The following is an 18,606-nucleotide window of genomic DNA, read 5'->3' as shown; positions in this document are numbered from 1 at the left end:
TGTTTACAGCTACTACTGTGTGTAACACTGTTACTGTGATGATAAATATTGAAATATTTATATTAACATTTAATCTGTGTCTATAATAACCAGATCCTGAAATGTAGATGTGACATGAGGGTTTTCTGAATAAAGAGGACTAAAGGTACATTACACGTGAACATATATCATACATACGTATAGTACACACACACACACACACATATATATATATATAGTGTGTGTGTGTGTGTGTGTGTGTGTGTGTATGTGTTTGTCTGTACTCTATGTATCATGTGTGTGTGTGTGTGTTCATATTTATGACACAGATTAAACTTTAAAATAAAATATTTCAATATTATATCCACAGTAACAGTGTTCACATGAGTAGCTGTAAACCATTCCGCATTAGAAAAATACATACGTTGGTTTGGTGCTTACATAAGGAGTAAACATTTATAATCATCACTTTAAAAGTTACATATGTTGTTTTTGGTGCCTGTTTGTTTCCCCGTATATTAGTGCAGGACGTCACTAGGTTTAAGAAACTGGGGTGGCTTAGCCCATAGGGAGAAAATTATTCGCCGCTATGCGCACGCCGAAAAATTTTTTCAGAGCGCCCATTAAAGCTTTGTCAATCAATTGATTAATCTAAGACGATGACGCCTCCATACACCTTCAGCTGCTTTACCAGTAAACAACACCAGTTAAATTGTGCTAAAATACAAATAAAAACAATTGCAGTGCCATACATACCTGCACAAAATGAAGAGGGCAAGTGTTTCATAACTCATCATCATGGAAACATTTACAGGAGAAGACTGTTCTCTAAACCCACCCCTAGACTTACCAACATCTTCATAAACCAGGCCATCACGATGGTTAACTCCCCTGCCCTCTTTCACCCATCCTATTTTCCCCTCCACCTGCAGAAAACTAGAAATCTGCACCAATGTGGAGCCCTTAAACCAGGAATGAAACTTGGTCTCAACCCCCATTTGTCTTGCCCTAGCGGGAATGGTTAACAGAAGTCATCTCAACTAGCTAGCAGCAGCTAGGAACTTTCAGAGCTGGCCAGCTGGGATTCAAACACGGAACACTTTTGGTTTATTAATTACATGGAACTTTTCTGCTGTTAGCTAGTGTTACTCCACCGCAGTGATGAATGCTTACTTCTTGAAAAAGGTCTAATGTCCATCCTTCACCCATGCGTTCGCGTTCTGCTCTTGCCGCTGTGAGGTTCGGCTCTGTGTACTTCAGAGGTAAACACGCAAGCGGCAGTGAGCAGGGTCGCATGGAAAGGATGAATGGATGTGGGCGTTCTCTATATGAAAAAGTGGAATGGATTGTATAATGACGCACTGAAGGGGCTCTCTTACCGTACCCGATGAAATGAGATTTATGTCATATTTAAGTGAATAATGACAGTTTTATGATTATTGGTTTAAACTCATATTTGGCCACTTGTATTGTATAAATAGGCATTTTTTGTGAAAAAAAAATTAATAAATAAAAATAATAATAAAACACCACCAAATTATTTAGGGGGGCTTGAGAATATTTTAGGGGAGCTGAAGCCCCCTTAAAATAGGCCTAGTGATGCCACTGTATTAGTGTGTGTGTGAATGGGTGTATAAGAGGCATTAACTTAAAGAACTTTGTAGAAAGGCGCTTTATGAAGTTCAGTCCATTTCCTTGTATTAGTTTACGGGCAGATCTGCCACATCCAATATGGCGGACCCGTTGATGTATCGCGACCAACGACCAACCTGCTCAATGCGGTGTCTATGTATATATGTCTATGTATATATGTCTATGGGTAGATCGAGCTAGACTCCTACATTAAAAGAAGAAATAAAACAGTGGACTTGGTACAGAATTTATAAACTTACAGATGAAAGTATGGGGAATATATGTACTTATATACAATGGATCAAAAGAACCAAAACAGGACAAACAGAGAACACGTGCAGCAGTAGTGTTCCTAGTCATATAACAAAGTATTAAAAAGAACTTCAGATCTTTAGTTTATATGCAGGGAACTATGTGCAATAGTATTGGCAACAGAATGGGTGGAGGACAGGGCGGATAGGAAGATAATCATATGTAGCGATTCAATCTCATCACTCTTAAGCATTAAAAACAGAACAGCAAAATCACATCGGGAAATATTATATGAAATAATGTTGAGAACATCCAGATTAGCACAGCAGGGGAGAGAAATAACATTCATGTGGGTACCAGCCCATTTACGAATACAGGGGAATGAAAAAGCTGATCAAATGGCAAAGGAGGCAGCAAAGAAAGAGAAGGTGGAAATGAAAATAAAATTATCAAAAGCAGAAGGGAAAAGTTTAATATGGAAAGAAATAATTAATCAATGTAAACAATATTGGAAAATCCAGGAAAAGGGGAGACATTTATATAAACTACAAGATGAAGTAGGAGAGGTGGGGTGTTGTGGAGGTATCAGAGTGGAACAGGTGACAATGAGCAGACTAAGAATAGGGCACAGTAGATTGAGTAGCACACTCAACATAGTAGGGAAACATCCAACTGGTCTATGTAGCTGTGGGGAGAGAGACAGTGGAGCATGTGATGGTTGAATGTCATGGATATGAAAGGGAGAGGGAAGAGATGATGGCAGGCTGTGGAGGACAGGAGCAGTGGAGAAAAGTGTCAAAAGTATAATAGAATGTGGGAAATGTAGAGAAGGGAGGAAAATCATACTGGGATATCTTGTTTAACTGGGTTAATAAAAAGAATTTTAAAAGGAAAAGAAAATTAAGTAGTGAAGAAGTAAGGTCCAGAAGAGGGCAGTATATGCAACTATAACGATGCCGACTGCCGTAAAACACCAAAGAAGAAGCAGAAGAAGCAGAGGCGAGGAGAGGCACCTGGCTGCAGACCTCCACTGTCACGCACCTCCACTGTCAGGCCCGGAAGTGATGACGTTTTTTGGGAGGTGGGGAGGCGGAGAGGACATTTTGAGAGGGTCATTTTCATTTTCAGATGAAAATGATTTTCAGCGGGTTGGTCCGTTGCTGCGTTACGTTAACGTGTCCGCCATATTGGATGTGGCAGATCTGCCCGTAAACTAATACAAGGAAATGGACTAACTTCATAAAGCGCCTATCTATAAAGTGCTTTAAGTTAATGTCTCTTATACACCCATTCACACACATACTAATATATCTGGGAAACAATCAGGCACCAAAAACAACGTATGTAACTTTTAAAGTGATGATTATAAATGTTTTTATGTCATTGTTTACTAATTAATTCATTTGTTAGCAAAACGATTCAACCGGAAGTGCATTCACGAATTCACGATTTTATTTTGAAATGTATCCCTTGCATTTCTGGGCCTGAAAGTGGAGGTCTGCAGTTTTATTTTGAAATGTATGCCGTTCCTTTCCGGGCCTGACAGCGGAGGGGCCTGGCAGTGGAGGTCTGCAGCCAGCATCTCTTGCAGGCGAGCGTTCTCATTGGATAGACTAGGCGCCATCTTTAGGTCCGGTACACTCACACTGTCCATGATTCGGGGAAACCAGCAGAACTTTGCCCGCGAAATACAAGTCTTGTTTACATCGATGGAGGGAGCTAAGCTGGTGCGCGAAGAACTGTTTTGATACGGTATGTAGAAAAGCTTTTTGTCTGTATAAGAACAGTGTCACAGTTAGCTTCGTATGACAGTGTTACGGTAACGACCCTGCGCGAGCGCATATCATGGGTTCGGTTGTAGCTGTTAAAACGTTCAGGTTAACAGCTACAGTGTCGGTATATGCGAACAGATACATGTGTCATGAGGCCAGGCAACGACCCTGTTTTTATATACGATTTAATATGGCTAAATTATTACCAGCTGCCTTTAATAATATTTACTTAATACGTTTAAAAAAGAGATTTTAGTCAGGCACATCTGGGTGTGCTTCCATGCACACAGTGACCCTAACAAGTCTTAAGTTAACTTAATACATTACTATTCACAGCCCATTTATCCAAGTGCCATATCCCATTAAAAGTAGGATATTTCAAGCTCAATGAAACTGATATAAACATGATATGAATGACAGCTGTGCTTTCAGAGCCTGCCTCTGTTGATAAATCATAGCTGTTAAGAAATCCAACCTGTCACTGTTATGCTGTGACTGATGGATGTCATACGTCCCTGACTAAATATAACAGCACTGACAGATACCAAGAATACAACACAAGAGTTCCTTTCATTAGTAAGTAAAAGTTCTTCATTCAAAATATGGAAGCAAAAATATTATCAGAAAATGTATTCAAGAAACATCACGTAGAAACGATTGCATGATCTCAGAGTGTAATCCCACTGTGCTAAATATGTTCAGCTGTACTCGAGTATTTGTTTTGATTACATTACTTCTGATCAAAAACTAGCGAGTCGACAACTTTGCTAACAGCCAAACATCAACCAATTGTTGATCAATTGTTTAACTCTAATGAACGTGGTATTTGTATGATCTCAGGTTATACTGATGTTCATCCATGACCATACCGTGTTCTTTTCACATTTTCCAGGGGTTCAGAACTTGTCATCTTCACTATGTCGATAAGCCCAGAACAGGAAGCCCTGATTGGCCGTGTGTTTGAAATCTATCTGAAAGAACATCATCATGAAGACATTCTGCAGCTTGTTGCAGATAGTGTTGAAGAAAACCATCACCCTGTTGTTGTCAATGCCATGACATTGTTTGAAGCCAATATGGAGGTAATTGGGGGGGGGGTTAGGGTTAGTATGTTTATCTAAAGCTTTGTAATTTGGTTAAAACCAATGTGATAATAATAAAAGTACACAATAAATTATATGTAATGACATGTAAAAACATCAAATGTTAAGTTAAATAAACTTTGTTCTGTTATCATGTATTACTAAGACAGTTCTCTTTATATATGTAACACCAGGTCTGATTCATGAAATTACTTTTTAATTACATTTTACTTGGACCTTTTTAATATGGACGACTGAACATGTAAAATACACAGTATGACAGTACAGTAACTATTCAGTACTATCGATAAGAAGAAGAATAAATGCTCATTGAATCAGCCAAGATGTAGCTAAGTATTAGTAGAATTGTAATCTGAGAGTGATAAGATGTGTTTTAGAGTGATATGGCTGTATACATACCACAGCATGCAGGTATCTGTTTAGAGATTACCCTGCACGACACTTCAGTTGATGTGTTCAGAGTAGTAATTTTTAGTACACCTAATCATTGAATCTGTGATTGCACTAATTACACAGTATCTCTACAAACTTTTGCAGGTTGGGGACTATTTCAACGCCTTCCCCAATGATGTCCTGGCTATATTTGATAAAGTGTTGCACAGAACAGCCATGGAGTTATCAAAGAATGCCTCTCCCAAACACAATAGTGGACAAGGATCAAAGGAGCACAGAATGAGATACACTCTTCATGCCCGCATCACAGGTTAGACATCCAACTGCACTGGCAATGATGGTCAGATGTTACAGGTGTTGCTCAAAGCTTGCATTGTAAAGATTTGTGGTTGTTCAGATCAGCCTGGTATCAGCAAATGGCATATAAATAAGATGCCAATGTGTTATCAAGTCATTTCACATTATTTCACATTATTGTTATTGCTTTTCGCATGTGACTTTCTGCCAGTGTTTGCTAGTTATATTAGCAAGATCATGTCATTTTACATGCAAATGCCATAGATAAAAAAAAATGTCAGGTGACGTACTGTGAAGATTAGAGCTCTGCATCGATAATGGCCTATTTAATGTGCCAGTATGAAAACTCTACTTTTTCTGGCATATAATGCAGAAAAAATACTTGTGGTATTAGTGTCACTGAAAAGTTCATCCAGCAGTGTGCAATGTGATTTACAGTACTGTGGCCAGCAGAGTAACACAAGAAGCAGCTCGCACTATGCTGCACCAGCATTTTTCTAGAGTAGTCCAGAACAGACAAACCAAACACTGGCTTTAGAGAGGGCCTTCTACATTTTTGGACATTTTACAGCCACCATATTTTCACCAACATGCTTGGAGATGGTGAGGTTAAAGATAATTGTTTTTAGTTAATGTACCGCAGACTATTGGGTTTAGCTGTTTTTCTGAGGCTGAGGATCATGGAGTGGACTAGACAATGTTTGCAGGCTAAAGCACAAGCATTGCCTCAGTAGGGGTTTTGTCACAATAAAGCAGCATAGAGTTCCATTATTTTAGAAAATGTATCATGACCCTGGGGGTTGTTAAAAGTATATATGTCAATATGACCTTTAAAACAATATGATGAAATCAAAAGGCATTTTACTGATCCCAAAGCTCTGCTGCAGAGAAACAGAAAAAGATGTGATGTAATCTGTGAAAGATGCAAATGTAAAATGCACACACATACACAGACACAAGACTGTATTAGACAGGCACTTGTTGGCCCAAGTTCATACCCTGTTATGTATATAAATCAATTTACTTTACTTCTCTGTTGTTTGTTGATTTGCATATGTGTGCACAGGTCTGCCAGTATGTCCAGAGCTGACCAGAGACACCATTCCCAGATCCAGAGATGTAGGACACTTTTTGTCTGTCACTGGTACTGTCATACGCACCGGTGTTACCAAGGTAACAGTAGGCACAAATTCAGTTTCAAAATTGTAGATTGAAATTGTTACATGAGCAGTGTATTTTCCAAGGGGTGGAACACACACACACACAGTCATTTATAATCCATCAGTTCAAAATCAGGTGATCAGTTAGACATGAGAATAATGAGATGAGATGTTTACATGTGAAAAGCAATGTAGAGGTTATGAGCTAAGTGGAATAATAAATTGGTTAAGAGACAGATGGTTGGTAAGTGAGGTACATAAGAAATGATTAACTGGTGGTAATAAGTGGTACCTGGACTTGAATTGAATCGCTGATATGAGAAGAAGTCAGAAGGTTATTCCTTTCTTGCTTTACTTTGCCTGTTACATCAGAAGTCTTGTGTTTTAGCCTACCTTACATTTCAATGCCTTTGTTCATCATCTGTAATGTGATCAGCTTTCCACACAGTCAGACAAAGTAAATGCATGCATCATAGTTCAGTTATAAAATCCCAGTGCACCATGGAGCGCCAATAGACAAGAGTCGAGCTGCCTTGGTGTCCGGAGTCATGCTGACATCTGTTTCTATCACGCAACAGTTGATAGTGGTTTAGTGTTAGGGTGGGTTAGGGTTAGTTGTGGTTTGTGGCCATTTCAAGACTTGGTTTGTAAAGGTTGCATGCTGTTGCTCCTCTCTTGTTAGTTTGTGACTGACTAATCATTGATTTTCAGGGTCAACCCTAATGAATGACATGAAAAACGGCATTAAGTCTTTGTGTAAAACTGGCACTAGGATCACCAAAGTAGATACGTGAATTTCTAGGTTGGAAGATGACAAGCAAAGTTTGGTTGGTTGGTTGGCCATTCACAACAAGCCCTCCACTACACATGGTTCAGCTTCTGTTGTGGATTGTAATTCAAACATGACTTGTTTTTACTGACCTTAAACAACAGACTGCTGATGAAGAAGGTCAACCAAATTTAGATATCTTTATGGTTTAGTAATTAGAACAAGTAATAGTAATAGTAATTTGCTGCAGTCATGTGGTTAAATAATGAGGCCACAGATGTGTACGTAGTTACATGTGAGTGTTACCAGTTTTTTTTTTTTTGGGGGGGTTGAGTTGAGTACTTTGAATCAGTGCCTTTTCCACCTCTCATAGGTTCTGGAATATGAACGGGATTACATGTGCACAAAGTGTCGTCATGTTTTCATGGTGCAGGCTGATTTTGAGCAGTTTTATACCTTTGCCCAACCGGTGACCTGTCCTAATCCTACTGGCTGTAACTCGTACAAATTCGGCTGTCTGTCTGGAGGATCTGAGCCTGCTGCTTGCAGGGACTACCAGGAAATCAAGATACAAGAGCAAGTAGGGCAATTAAGCATGTGATCGTCATTGTTTTATTTACCAAACAAACTGTTCTTTATTATGGTCTTGTTATCGTTGTCTTCAGATCAAAATGTCTCAAATATGGATTGTACATTTGGTCACTGTAAATCTTTCCACCACAGGTACAGAGGCTGTCAGTGGGCAGTATTCCTCGGTCGATGGTGGTGGTTCTGGAAGATGACTTGGTCGACAGTTGTAAATCTGGTAAGAATTGCAAATAGCAAGGTTAAATGTTAAGGCGGAACAATTTTATCGATCCTGCGATATATATCGATATTTTGTTTCCCCAGGAAGTATAAATTTTTCAGCCACGGGTATTGATACATTAAGTCCCATTCAAATCCCCCGTGTTACGCCTGGCACTCTACTCGCTGCCCATTTCTCCCCGTTGGCTTTGCAGGAAGAGCGATTAGGTCAGCCAGCCACTAGTCTCGCTCTAGAGGATTTCTAGCAAGTTACCCGACTAGATACTCTCTTTACACAGACGCCAACATCTTCCTCTTCCTGTTTACAGATGTAGCAACTTAAAAGTTCCCGTGTTTCCGTGACGGGACCGTCACAGGACCTGCGAAGGTCCTGTGACGGTCCTCTCACAGTCCGTGGCTGGAATGTAATCCCCCGCGATGACGTAGTCAGTGAGGCCCCGACTGGAAACGCCCCTAAGCAGTCAGTGTGAAAACCAGCTGCAATGCCTCATTTGTCCACGGGGAGGAGCAGTGATGTTCCGCTCTCACCGTAGACTGTCTAAAGACACATCTGGACAGATATGCTGGGGTGAGCGGTGACCCGATCAGCTGAGACAGAGCACAGTCATGGATGTGGCTTGTGTTGCAAAGGATCATGATCCATTCATATCGCCCCCCACAGCACCAAGTGTTCCGCGGATCAGTTGATGGGGAAAAAAACAGTTTTGATAAGATAACACTGAGGCCAACATAAACTTTGTATTAAAGAAAACTCTGTTTTTAAGAGTTATATCTGTGTGATGCTTTCTGAAGTCTGCAGTATGAAACACGGTCGATTTCTGAGTATTCCTCTGAACGCCATAGTGGCCATATTGATAGTACAGTATACTGCACAGTATGATGGATGCATGCAGATTAGCGACAGAGAGAGAGAGTGCGCAGGAGAAGAGCTTCAGTAATGATGTACAGTGAGGACAGAATAGCCTAGATGTTGTTGATTTGGTAAACAGTTAACCAATAATAAATAAAATACCTCATAACATTAATGTGACTTGTCGAAAGCTGGGCGCAGAGGAGACCACCGGGGTCTGGCTCCGTCCAGCATGGACTAAAACACAGCACGGACACTTCAGAAACTATTCGGAATGAGTTCAAATGAATCTTTAAACAGACAAAGTAGTTTTTAAGACTGCATATTGCTAGTGGATCTATTTTCTGACCCAGAGTGCGTCCGTGACTGGTTCTGAATGAGGGATGCTTTATGGTACGCAGTACCGGACAGTACCGGCTTACTTTCACCTCTGTCTGCGAGCCAGATGCAGTCATCAAAAGAGCCACATCTGGCTCGCGAGCCATAGGTTCCTGACCACTGATCTATGTCCACCACTAGTCTTTATGTAATTACAGGAGCGTCTCTTCTCTTGTGCTCGCGCCTCTCTCTCGTTTATCTGCATGTAAACAACAAACTGACCCTTAAAAAAGTTACTAAAACTGTTCGCTGCAGAGACGAGCATTTTTCTCTAAAAGTCTGTGTATTCCGCTGCAGCGGTGCCTCCATTTGCAAAAAGAATTGAAGAATAACAACAGCAATAATACATCCTGTTGAATATTTGATCACGGTTTGATCGTTGTGAGACGCCATTTAAAGAGGGAGAATACCTGGTGATTAACAGCCCTTTGGAGGCCCTTTGTTATGCAGGTATTTAAGGCACGCACGTATTTTAGGCCAGGTAAACCCCACAAACACCTCATAAGCATTCTCATTGCTCAACCTTTTGTTTGCACTTGATGGGCTTTTTTGTCCCACAGTGTCACACAGATCAGAGCGGAAAATGCAGCTGGTACTGTATGAGTACTGTGTACTATACAGTAGCCTTGTGATGTGGCTAGTGGTGCAATGGACGCTTCAGTAATTATGTACAGTGAGGACAGAATAGCCTAGATGTTGTTGATTTAAACAGTGACCATAGGCTAAATAGCGTAAAGCGTAAATGGAAAAAATTACGGGTGAATCAAGTGTGAAATAAGTCAAGTATGTTTGGTTTTAATAAAGTTTGCAGTATACGCTTACGAAACCATCATGTGTTGTGATGATGTGATGACAGAGACATATATTTAGGAGAAGTCAGGACTGAGAGACCTGTGGTTTTAAAGCAAACGAAGTTATTTACAAAACAAAAACCCAAACGTCATATTGTGCTTAATCTGACGTTCACTCATTCACTCATTTCGTGCTGACGTGTGTGAGCTCATTAATTCTCAATGTGTAGTCACGAATACCTGGAGGATGACGTCTTTACTGTGTTTACTGGCAGCGTCGTGGTTATTATTATGGCTAAATGGAACTTCTTGAAGCAACAAGTTTCTGTTAATCCCACAGGCGTAAAGAAAACTCCATGAAGCAAGAATCTTTTTTGCAATTGTTATGTATTTAAGTGCAAAGGCACGCATGCAAATCAAACAAAACAAACGTATAATAACACTTCTAAAGTCTAATACACTTCTAATAATGAAACAATAATATATATATACTGTATATATATATATACACAATGCAAATGTCCTTCAGCGACTGAAGCCAGCGCGCTGCGTCTCAGGGTCGTCCTTTCGGGGACTTGGTGTGGGCGTGTTCGTTCACAACACATCATTTACATATGCCTAATTACATATGCATATATAGACACTGTCAGATGCAGAGCCTCTAAACTGTCGAGATGACACGCATCAACAAGGAGAGTTCCCAGCAAGTGCGTCACATGCGAGCTAATGGACAATCAACGCGAGAGATCCGGAAAAATTTAGCAGCACGGGGCATCAAAGTTTCAGAAAGAGCGATAAGAAAGCACTACAAGGAGCCACAACCCCGCCGCTCATGTCCGAGAAAAATGCACAAGTAAGTTTCATATCAATGGATAAATGTAAAACAAACAAAGGCCGATAACAATGTATAGAATTCACATTCTGTATGGCAATTGTAATGTTTTTGGATTTTCTAATTTATCCTTCTTTTCACAGTGCTATCCTGATTGCCATTGACGAGATGACAAAGGCAAACGATGAGATGACGGCCGCGGCAGTACAGCTCAAAATCCGGTCCGATTTTGGAGTTCGTCTGAGTCTGACAAGTATTCGCAGTGCTCGCAGAAGTATGGGCTGGAAATTTGGCAAGACCAACTTCTGTCCAATGATAAAAGATCGCAACAAAGCGGCAAGGCTGCAACAGGCGACTCTGTGGAACAACTCCGGGGAGACCTGGCATAATGTTCTTTTTACGGATGAGACAACAGTTTCATTGGAGCACTACGCCAGACAGAGTTTCCACAGGAAGGACCACTTCGTTGCCAAGCCTCAGCCAAAACATCCACTGAAGCTGCATGTTTGGGGAATGATTTCCCGGCAAGGTGCAGGTCCAATGGTAACCTTCGAGGGAATAATGGACCGTCAATACTTTGAAGAGGCCATCATTACAGAACACGCTGCACCATACATTAGGACATACTTTGGGTCTGACCATCGCTTCTTCCAGGACAATGATCCAAAACACACAGCTGCTGGAGCATACATGGCGTCCGAGGGGATCAACTGGGTGAAAACTCCACCAGAGTCACCGGACTTGAATCCCATTGAGCTTGTCTGGCATTCCATGAAAGACTTTATTCGCAAGGAAGCTAAGCCAGGCACAAAACAGGAGCTCGTCGAGGCCATACAGACGTTTTGGCAAACGAGAGTCACCGTAGACTTTTGCAACAGACTTATCTCTGGACTTTCAAAAGTTGTGCGGTGTATTATTAATAATGAAGGGGGGCATAGTGGAAAATAAACAGTGGGTCCATGTAGAATAAAAACATAACCTGTATACTGCAAACTTTATTAAAAACAAACATGCTTGACCTCATACTTGATTCACTCGTAATTCTTTCCATTTGCTGATAATGACGTGTGTGTGTGTGTGTGTGTGTGTGTGTATATATGTGTGTGTGTATATATATATATACGTACGTAGTAATACTGTGTTATTATTAGACTTGTTATATACGTTTGTTTTGGGTTAGGCTATTTAGCCTATGGTCACTGTTTAAATCAACAACATCTAGGCTATTCTGTCCTCACTGTACATAATTACTGAAGCGTCCATTGCACCTGGCCTAAAATACGTGCGTGCCTTAAATACCTGCATAACAAAAGGTTTCCAAAGAGCTGTTCATCACCAGGTATTCTCCCTGTTTAAATGGCGTCTCACAACGATCAAACCGTGATCAAATATTCAACAGGATGTATTATTGCTGTTGTTATTCTTCAATTCTTTGCAAATGGAGGCACCGCTGCAGCGGAATACACAGACTTTTAGAGAAAAATGCTCGTCTCTGCAGCGAACGGTTTTAGTAACTTTTTTAAGGGTCAGTTTGTTGTTTACATGCAGATAAACGAGAGAGAGGCGCGAGCACAAGAGAAGAGACGCTCCTGTAATTATGCAAAGACTCGGGGATGGACATAGATTAATCGCGCCAATCAAACAGCTGATTGCGCCAATGCCAGCCGGCATTAGCGCGATCAGCTGTTTCTCTGAGTAAACAAAGGCAGCTGTCCAGGTGGAAGCGGCATTTTAAAAAACACGAGAAAAACTCAAAAACTCTCTAAAACAACATTGCTAGAGAGATCAGGACTCCAAAGAGTTACAGCGAAGAAAACAAAAACGAACAAAGGAGAAAAAAGTCAAAAAGCGACCTGAGAGGCTGGAACAGCTTTGAGAATAGATTAATGGTGATATTTTTTTTTCATCGCCCGATAAGAGTCTCACCTTAACGCAGCACGTTAATGCAGATAACGGCCCACCACGAGTAAAGACAGAACAGCCTAGATGTTGTTGATTTGGTGAATGCTGACATGTTAGATATAAACACCTTAAATTTAATTTCAATTCATGAACACGCTCAAATCATAAGGCTACTGTATAGTATGCAGTAGTCAAACCAGCTGCATTTTCCGCTCTGTGATCTGTGACACTGGGAGACCAAAAAGCCCATTACTGCAACGAGAATGCTAACGAGGTGTGTAAGCTACGTCATCTCCAGGTAGAACAACTGTAAAAAAAGTTCTGTGAGAGAAGCGCCATCTCCCGGTCATACCATGTAATTACATGAATGGGTGGAGTTACAGTAAAAAATAGACACGCCCAGGAGAAGGAGGGGGGTCACTCCAGTCACGGAACTTGGCTGGCAGCCGGCTGGAAGTCGGCTGGAAGTCGGCTGCCAGCCGGCTGGCGTTCGGCTTGAACGGGAACTTTTAAGTTGCTACTACTGTATGCCGTCAGAGTGTGGAGATTCAAGAGAATGGCGGCGTACATAAATCCATCACCTTCATGCTTAAAAGCAGAAGTGCTCCCACCACTTTGGGTTTAGGATTGGGCGGATCCGCCCAAAAAGTCTAAAGTTTTACATATCTGTGAACATCTCCGAAACAGAGATGTGGTTTTTTCTTTTGCACTGTTTTCCTGAGATTCTGTTTAAGACAGAGCTATGCGGTTTGTGTCCTTCTTCCTTGTTGTTCTATGTCACAGCGTAAAAGACCAATCGAAAAATAGATGTTCGACAGGCTGAAAGCGCAGTCAACGAATGGACAAACGTTACTAAGCAGACTAGTTTCTTTTTTTAACCAATTAGTGGATGGTATCTATGACTTATTCTCGCCAATCAAAAGACTCTGCTTTCAGTTCAGTTAATTCAATCCAAGTCAATAGAACACTCACACGATTTCACCAAAATCACACTGTCCCTTTATAAATCTTTCAGAAAATGATGTAATCGTATCGAATCATATCGTTGACTGAATATCATGTATCGTATCGTGAGATTAGTGTATCGCTACAGCCCTATTAGACGTGATACTTACGTACTTGTTAATACATATGATCAAATCTTACAAACAGCCATTAGTGTGGCTGTAACTCAAGGTGAGGTCCAGTTCAGTTCAGAATCGGCACTGCCTTCATGAAGGTGCATGAAGGAAATCTATCATATTGACTCAGTACATTACAGACTGTTTTCTACAAAATACCTGTATCAAATATATTATTGAGCTTGTACTGATGTGGCAAGACAAAGCATTACTGCAGCATGAAGACTAAAAATAAAATGAGAAAACATAGTATTTATTTTTATTATTTATTTTTACTGAATAGTTGCAATGTATGATGTCATGCTCATGCTGTAGCTTTCAGTAATTTTGGACTGTATGATATACTCCTAGGAGATGACGTGACTGTATATGGGGTGATGTGCCAGCGCTGGAAACCCTTTTATGATAGCACTTGCTGTGAGGTGGAGCTTGTCCTCAAAGCTAACAATATAGAAGTGAACAACCAGCAGGCTGTTGCTGCTATGGCCATGAGGGACGTTCAGAAAGAATTTGAAGACTTCTGGAATAACTACAAAGACAATCCCATAGCTGGTATGTTGCAAGAACTTGAACTCCATCCATTCTTGAGAATTTGAAAAAAAGTTGTTCCTACCAATAAAAGCTTTCATAAAACATTAATTCCATAATTTCCCCTCTCTTTACAGCTAGGAACCAGATCTTGTTGAGCCTATGCCCACAGGTTTTTGGCATGTATTTAATTAAACTGGCGGTGGCCATGGTGTTGGCTGGCGGGGTGCAGAGAGTAGATTCTTCTGGGACCAAGATCAGAGGTATGTCTTTCAATACCTGTATTTAAAGGTTATTATTAAGAATGGTAATAAGTCATGGATACTTTTGAAACCCCCTTACACTCCACCACTTTTTATAATAAATATATTTTTGGTCTTTTTTTAGCGGGGCAAGATTAATTTGAGATGCAGCTCAGCACTGTCAACTTTTTCTAGCCATAAATATGTAATAAACATTGTTTTTATTTAGGTGCTTATTCAGTCATTGAAAGTTTAGAGTGTATAAGGACTTAGTACATTATGAATAAGGAGTCTCATGTGCAATATATCTATGTTTTTGCAGTACCATTTGTTACACAGATTTTGTGTAACAAATGCAAACTGTAAACATTTTTGACCACTTGAAAATTGAACTTGAGGAACACCAAAGAAAAAAATCATGCTGTGATTTTATATCAAAGACTTTTGATGGCCTCTGGCAGGCTCAGATTAGGTAAGACTATTGAAATGAAGGGAATAGAGTGAGAATATGGCAGCTGTGACAAATGTTTGCTTTGTGTTGGTTTTTGTCACTGCTGTCCTACTTTGGAGTTAATCTTGTCATTTCCAGGTGAGTGTCATATGTTGCTTGTTGGTGACCCGGGCACAGGGAAGTCTCAGTTTCTGAAGTATGCAGCTAAAATCATACCTCGCTCTGTACTCACTGCTGGAATTGGATCAACAAGTGCAGGTAGGCCCTTCTTACTGTCAACTTTCAGGATAACTCAACTCATTCATCAGGAATTTGTCATCAATGATGAATTTCACATGCTCCATATAAACATATCCAATCTGTTTTGTATGTTCAGCTGTATGAAGTGAATTTGTTAACACATGATATGAATTGTTGAAGGACTGACAGTAGCAGCAGTGAAAGATGGAGGTGATTGGCATCTTGAGGCCGGAGCCCTGGTCCTGTCAGATGGTGGTTTGTGCTGCATTGATGAATTCAACAGCATCAAGGAACATGACCGCATCAGCATCCACGAGGCTATGGAGCAACAATCTATTAGTGTGGCCAAAGCTGGGTAAGACATTCATACATGTCCACACACTCATAGTGAGATTTGTTAGCTGTTTTTTTATTGTGTTCTCACAATGTAACTGATGAATGATTGAGTTTTACACTGTACTTTAGGATCCGCTCTGCACCGACAGCTAGCAGTACATTTCTTTGCTGCAGTCATTTGAGCCTTAGGTACTCTGCTGCTGTATTTTTTTAATCCAAATTTTAGCCCAGTTGTGCCGATAACACCACCAGGTGAACTGCAGACTGGTCAGATGCAAGTAGACTCAGCTTTGTGAACACAGTTGATGTGTACCTTTTTTAATATGAAGTGTTACCACTTTTCTATTCTCTTATTCTACATTCTCTGTACTCTCTACAGTATGGTGTGTAAGCTGAACACTCGAACCACCATCCTAGCAGCCACCAACCCTAAAGGACCGTATGATCCCAACGAACCACTATCTGTGAATGTAGCTCTTGCCAGCCCTTTGCTGAGTCGTTTTGATCTTGTTCTAGTTCTCATGGACACCAAGAACGCAGAGTGGGACCGCATCATCTCATCTTTTATTCTGGAGGACAGAGGTATGTGCTCTTAATTTGGAAATGATATACTAAAAACAAAAAACTAATTTCAAAATGTTTTATTACAGTATTATCATTAGCACTGTGTATGTCAATCATGTGTTGAACATTTCATGCAGTATTATTCACAGTAGTTGGTATACACTGAAAATAAATCTTGAATACCATATCACTGTCATCAACTTAAATGATAACATAATGCTGTAATAATTATCACTGTATTCATTTTGTCCCATCTAGGGTTGCAAAGGGCTGGAAAATTTCTTGTAAATTTCCAGAAACCTTTCATGGGAAGTTAAACTGGGGAATTTTGAAAATATTACTAATTTTAAACTTTCCATGGGAATTATGGAAATTTATAGGAATTAACTGGAAATTAGGGGTAATTTAGTAATTGGGGGTAAGCTAGTATGATGATAAGTTAGACTTGTAAATGGTCAATGAAATGATGACTAGTGATATAGCTTATTTAGCATATAACTTATCAGATAGCTATCTACTGTATGAATACATTTTAGTTAAAGTTAAATATTAATAACACACATCAAATATATTTACCCCAGAATATCATCAAATCTTTACTTCACTTTATGTAGCCCATAGACTCAAGTGGCTTTATTTGAGCCTGGTGCTTCACTAGTCTTGCGCTCTGGGCTCTAAAGTGTGGTCCAGTTTCAGAAATCACCTGTGCGTGTAGGGGGCGTGGCCTCAATGGCCCTGCAATAAGCAGTGTCCTAGCATAGATATTCAGGTGTACTTGCATGAAATCTGGTAGTGTTATTATGCTTAAATATATTTCCCCAACTATATTTCCTGTTACGAGCCAACTTTTAATTTTTTTCCCATAAATTCCTGTTAATTCTCATGGAGAGTTTCCAACTTTGAAAATTTGCAGAATTTTGCAGGCCTAGTCCCATCACACAAAGACCTTTATAATCAAACAGGTGAGATGTCAGTGCTCTTGCTTTCCTCTCAGGACTGCCTGCTGATTCTTCTAGTCTGTGGTCCCTGGAGAAAATGAAGGCTTATTTCAGTGTGATTAAATGCTTGAAGCCACAAGTGTCAGAGGAGGCCAACAGCATCTTGACACGTTACTACCAGCTGCAAAGACAGAGTGACACCTGCAACACTGGCCGCACCACCATTCGCATGTTGGAGAGTCTGAGCAGACTGGCTGAAGGTGAGGATGGAACATTTCATCCTAATTCAGTCTTTTTCAAATCAGTCTTAAATGAAAATAAAATCTCTAACATTCCTATACTTATCTACTATTGGCCCAGATCCAGACTTGGGGCCTTCAAATATTCACTGGCAGTGTCTTCTGCCACAAGAATGTTTTAAATGTAATCAGTGACATTGTGTAAGAAGGATTTTGGGCTGTACTGCAGCAAAGCAAGGCCAGCACCATAAACACAAAGTTTATACTTTGTACCACAAGAAAGGTGAAGTTGTATCATCTCTGTAGGCCATAGAAATGGCTGCAACTTTCCAATGGGAAAGCTGCTGTTTTGTGATGGGCTTACCACTTTTGCCCATGACACAAACAACTGGGGCCTCATGTACGAATACTTGCGTGGATTGGGCGTACGCCAAAACCCAGAAACTGTCGTACGCACAAAAATATTCAGATGTATCAAAGTGTGCATATGCATGGATCCAAGCACGTTTCTTTTGTACATCCCAATCAACGTGGAATTGAGCGCACGTGCAACTCCTCCCTGTCCATGCCCCTATTTACATATGCAAATCTATTTAAATAGGCCCTGGACCTGAGATTCACCTCTTTGTCCGATCAGATAACGCGATGAACAAAGGAAAGAAAAGGAATTTCACAGAGTCTGAGCTAGATATTCTAGTGAATGAAGTGGAGATTCTGTTTGGTACCCTGTCAACAGGGATAAATATGACCAAAAAAAGATGTGAGTGGTAGCGTGTGTGTGAGACTGTAAATGCCGTGGGATCCGAGCAGCGCACACACAGGTGTGGACAGGTGTGGCGCTGCGGCTGACATTTCCAACTTTACACCCGCTTTTACTGACAAGAATACTGAACACAGGGAGACAATCAGGGCTTGTTAGAAAGCTCTGCAGCTCTAATTTCACCAGCAGAAAATAAAGAAAACCAAAAACATGATATTTGAATGCCACATGCCCAAATATGCATTGGCACACTGGCACGGCTTCTGGGTA

At 40.5% G+C, this 18,606-nt stretch overlaps 1 protein-coding gene across 1 annotated transcript; it reads left to right on the top strand.

Moving 5' to 3' along the window:
* The first annotated feature begins 3,324 nt into the window (after window positions 1-3,324).
* Window positions 3,325-17,997, top strand: mcm9 (minichromosome maintenance 9 homologous recombination repair factor). Its single transcript, XM_027284185.1, has 12 exons — window positions 3,325-3,615; window positions 4,528-4,717; window positions 5,276-5,441; window positions 6,495-6,601; window positions 7,731-7,937; window positions 8,081-8,162; window positions 14,390-14,590; window positions 14,704-14,829; window positions 15,398-15,517; window positions 15,680-15,854; window positions 16,215-16,417; window positions 17,394-17,997. The coding sequence occupies exons 2-12, from the start codon at window positions 4,553-4,555 to the stop codon at window positions 17,756-17,758; spliced, it is 1,917 nt and encodes a 638-aa protein (XP_027139986.1). The 5' UTR covers window positions 3,325-3,615; window positions 4,528-4,552; the 3' UTR covers window positions 17,759-17,997.
* Window positions 17,998-18,606: the final 609 nt, after the last annotated feature.

The sequence above is a fragment of the Larimichthys crocea genome, chromosome XI (assembly GCF_000972845.2).
Source record: "Larimichthys crocea isolate SSNF chromosome XI, L_crocea_2.0, whole genome shotgun sequence".
In the NCBI taxonomy this organism is placed as follows: domain Eukaryota; kingdom Metazoa; phylum Chordata; class Actinopteri; family Sciaenidae; genus Larimichthys; species Larimichthys crocea.
The sequence above is the reverse complement of the archived record's forward strand: the minus strand, read 5'-3'. Positions and strand labels throughout refer to the sequence as shown.

Excerpts from the sequence above, each read along its gene's own strand:
- mcm9 (XM_027284185.1), top strand. The coding sequence starts at position 4,553 with ATGTCGATAAGCCCAGAACAGGAAGCCCTGATTGGCCGTGTGTTTGAA. Across the intron at positions 4,718-5,275 it reads TGTTTGAAGCCAATATGGAG|GTTGGGGACTATTTCAACGC; the intron begins GTAATTGGGGGG and ends AAACTTTTGCAG. Across the intron at positions 15,518-15,679 it reads AATTGGATCAACAAGTGCAG|GACTGACAGTAGCAGCAGTG; the intron begins GTAGGCCCTTCT and ends GAATTGTTGAAG.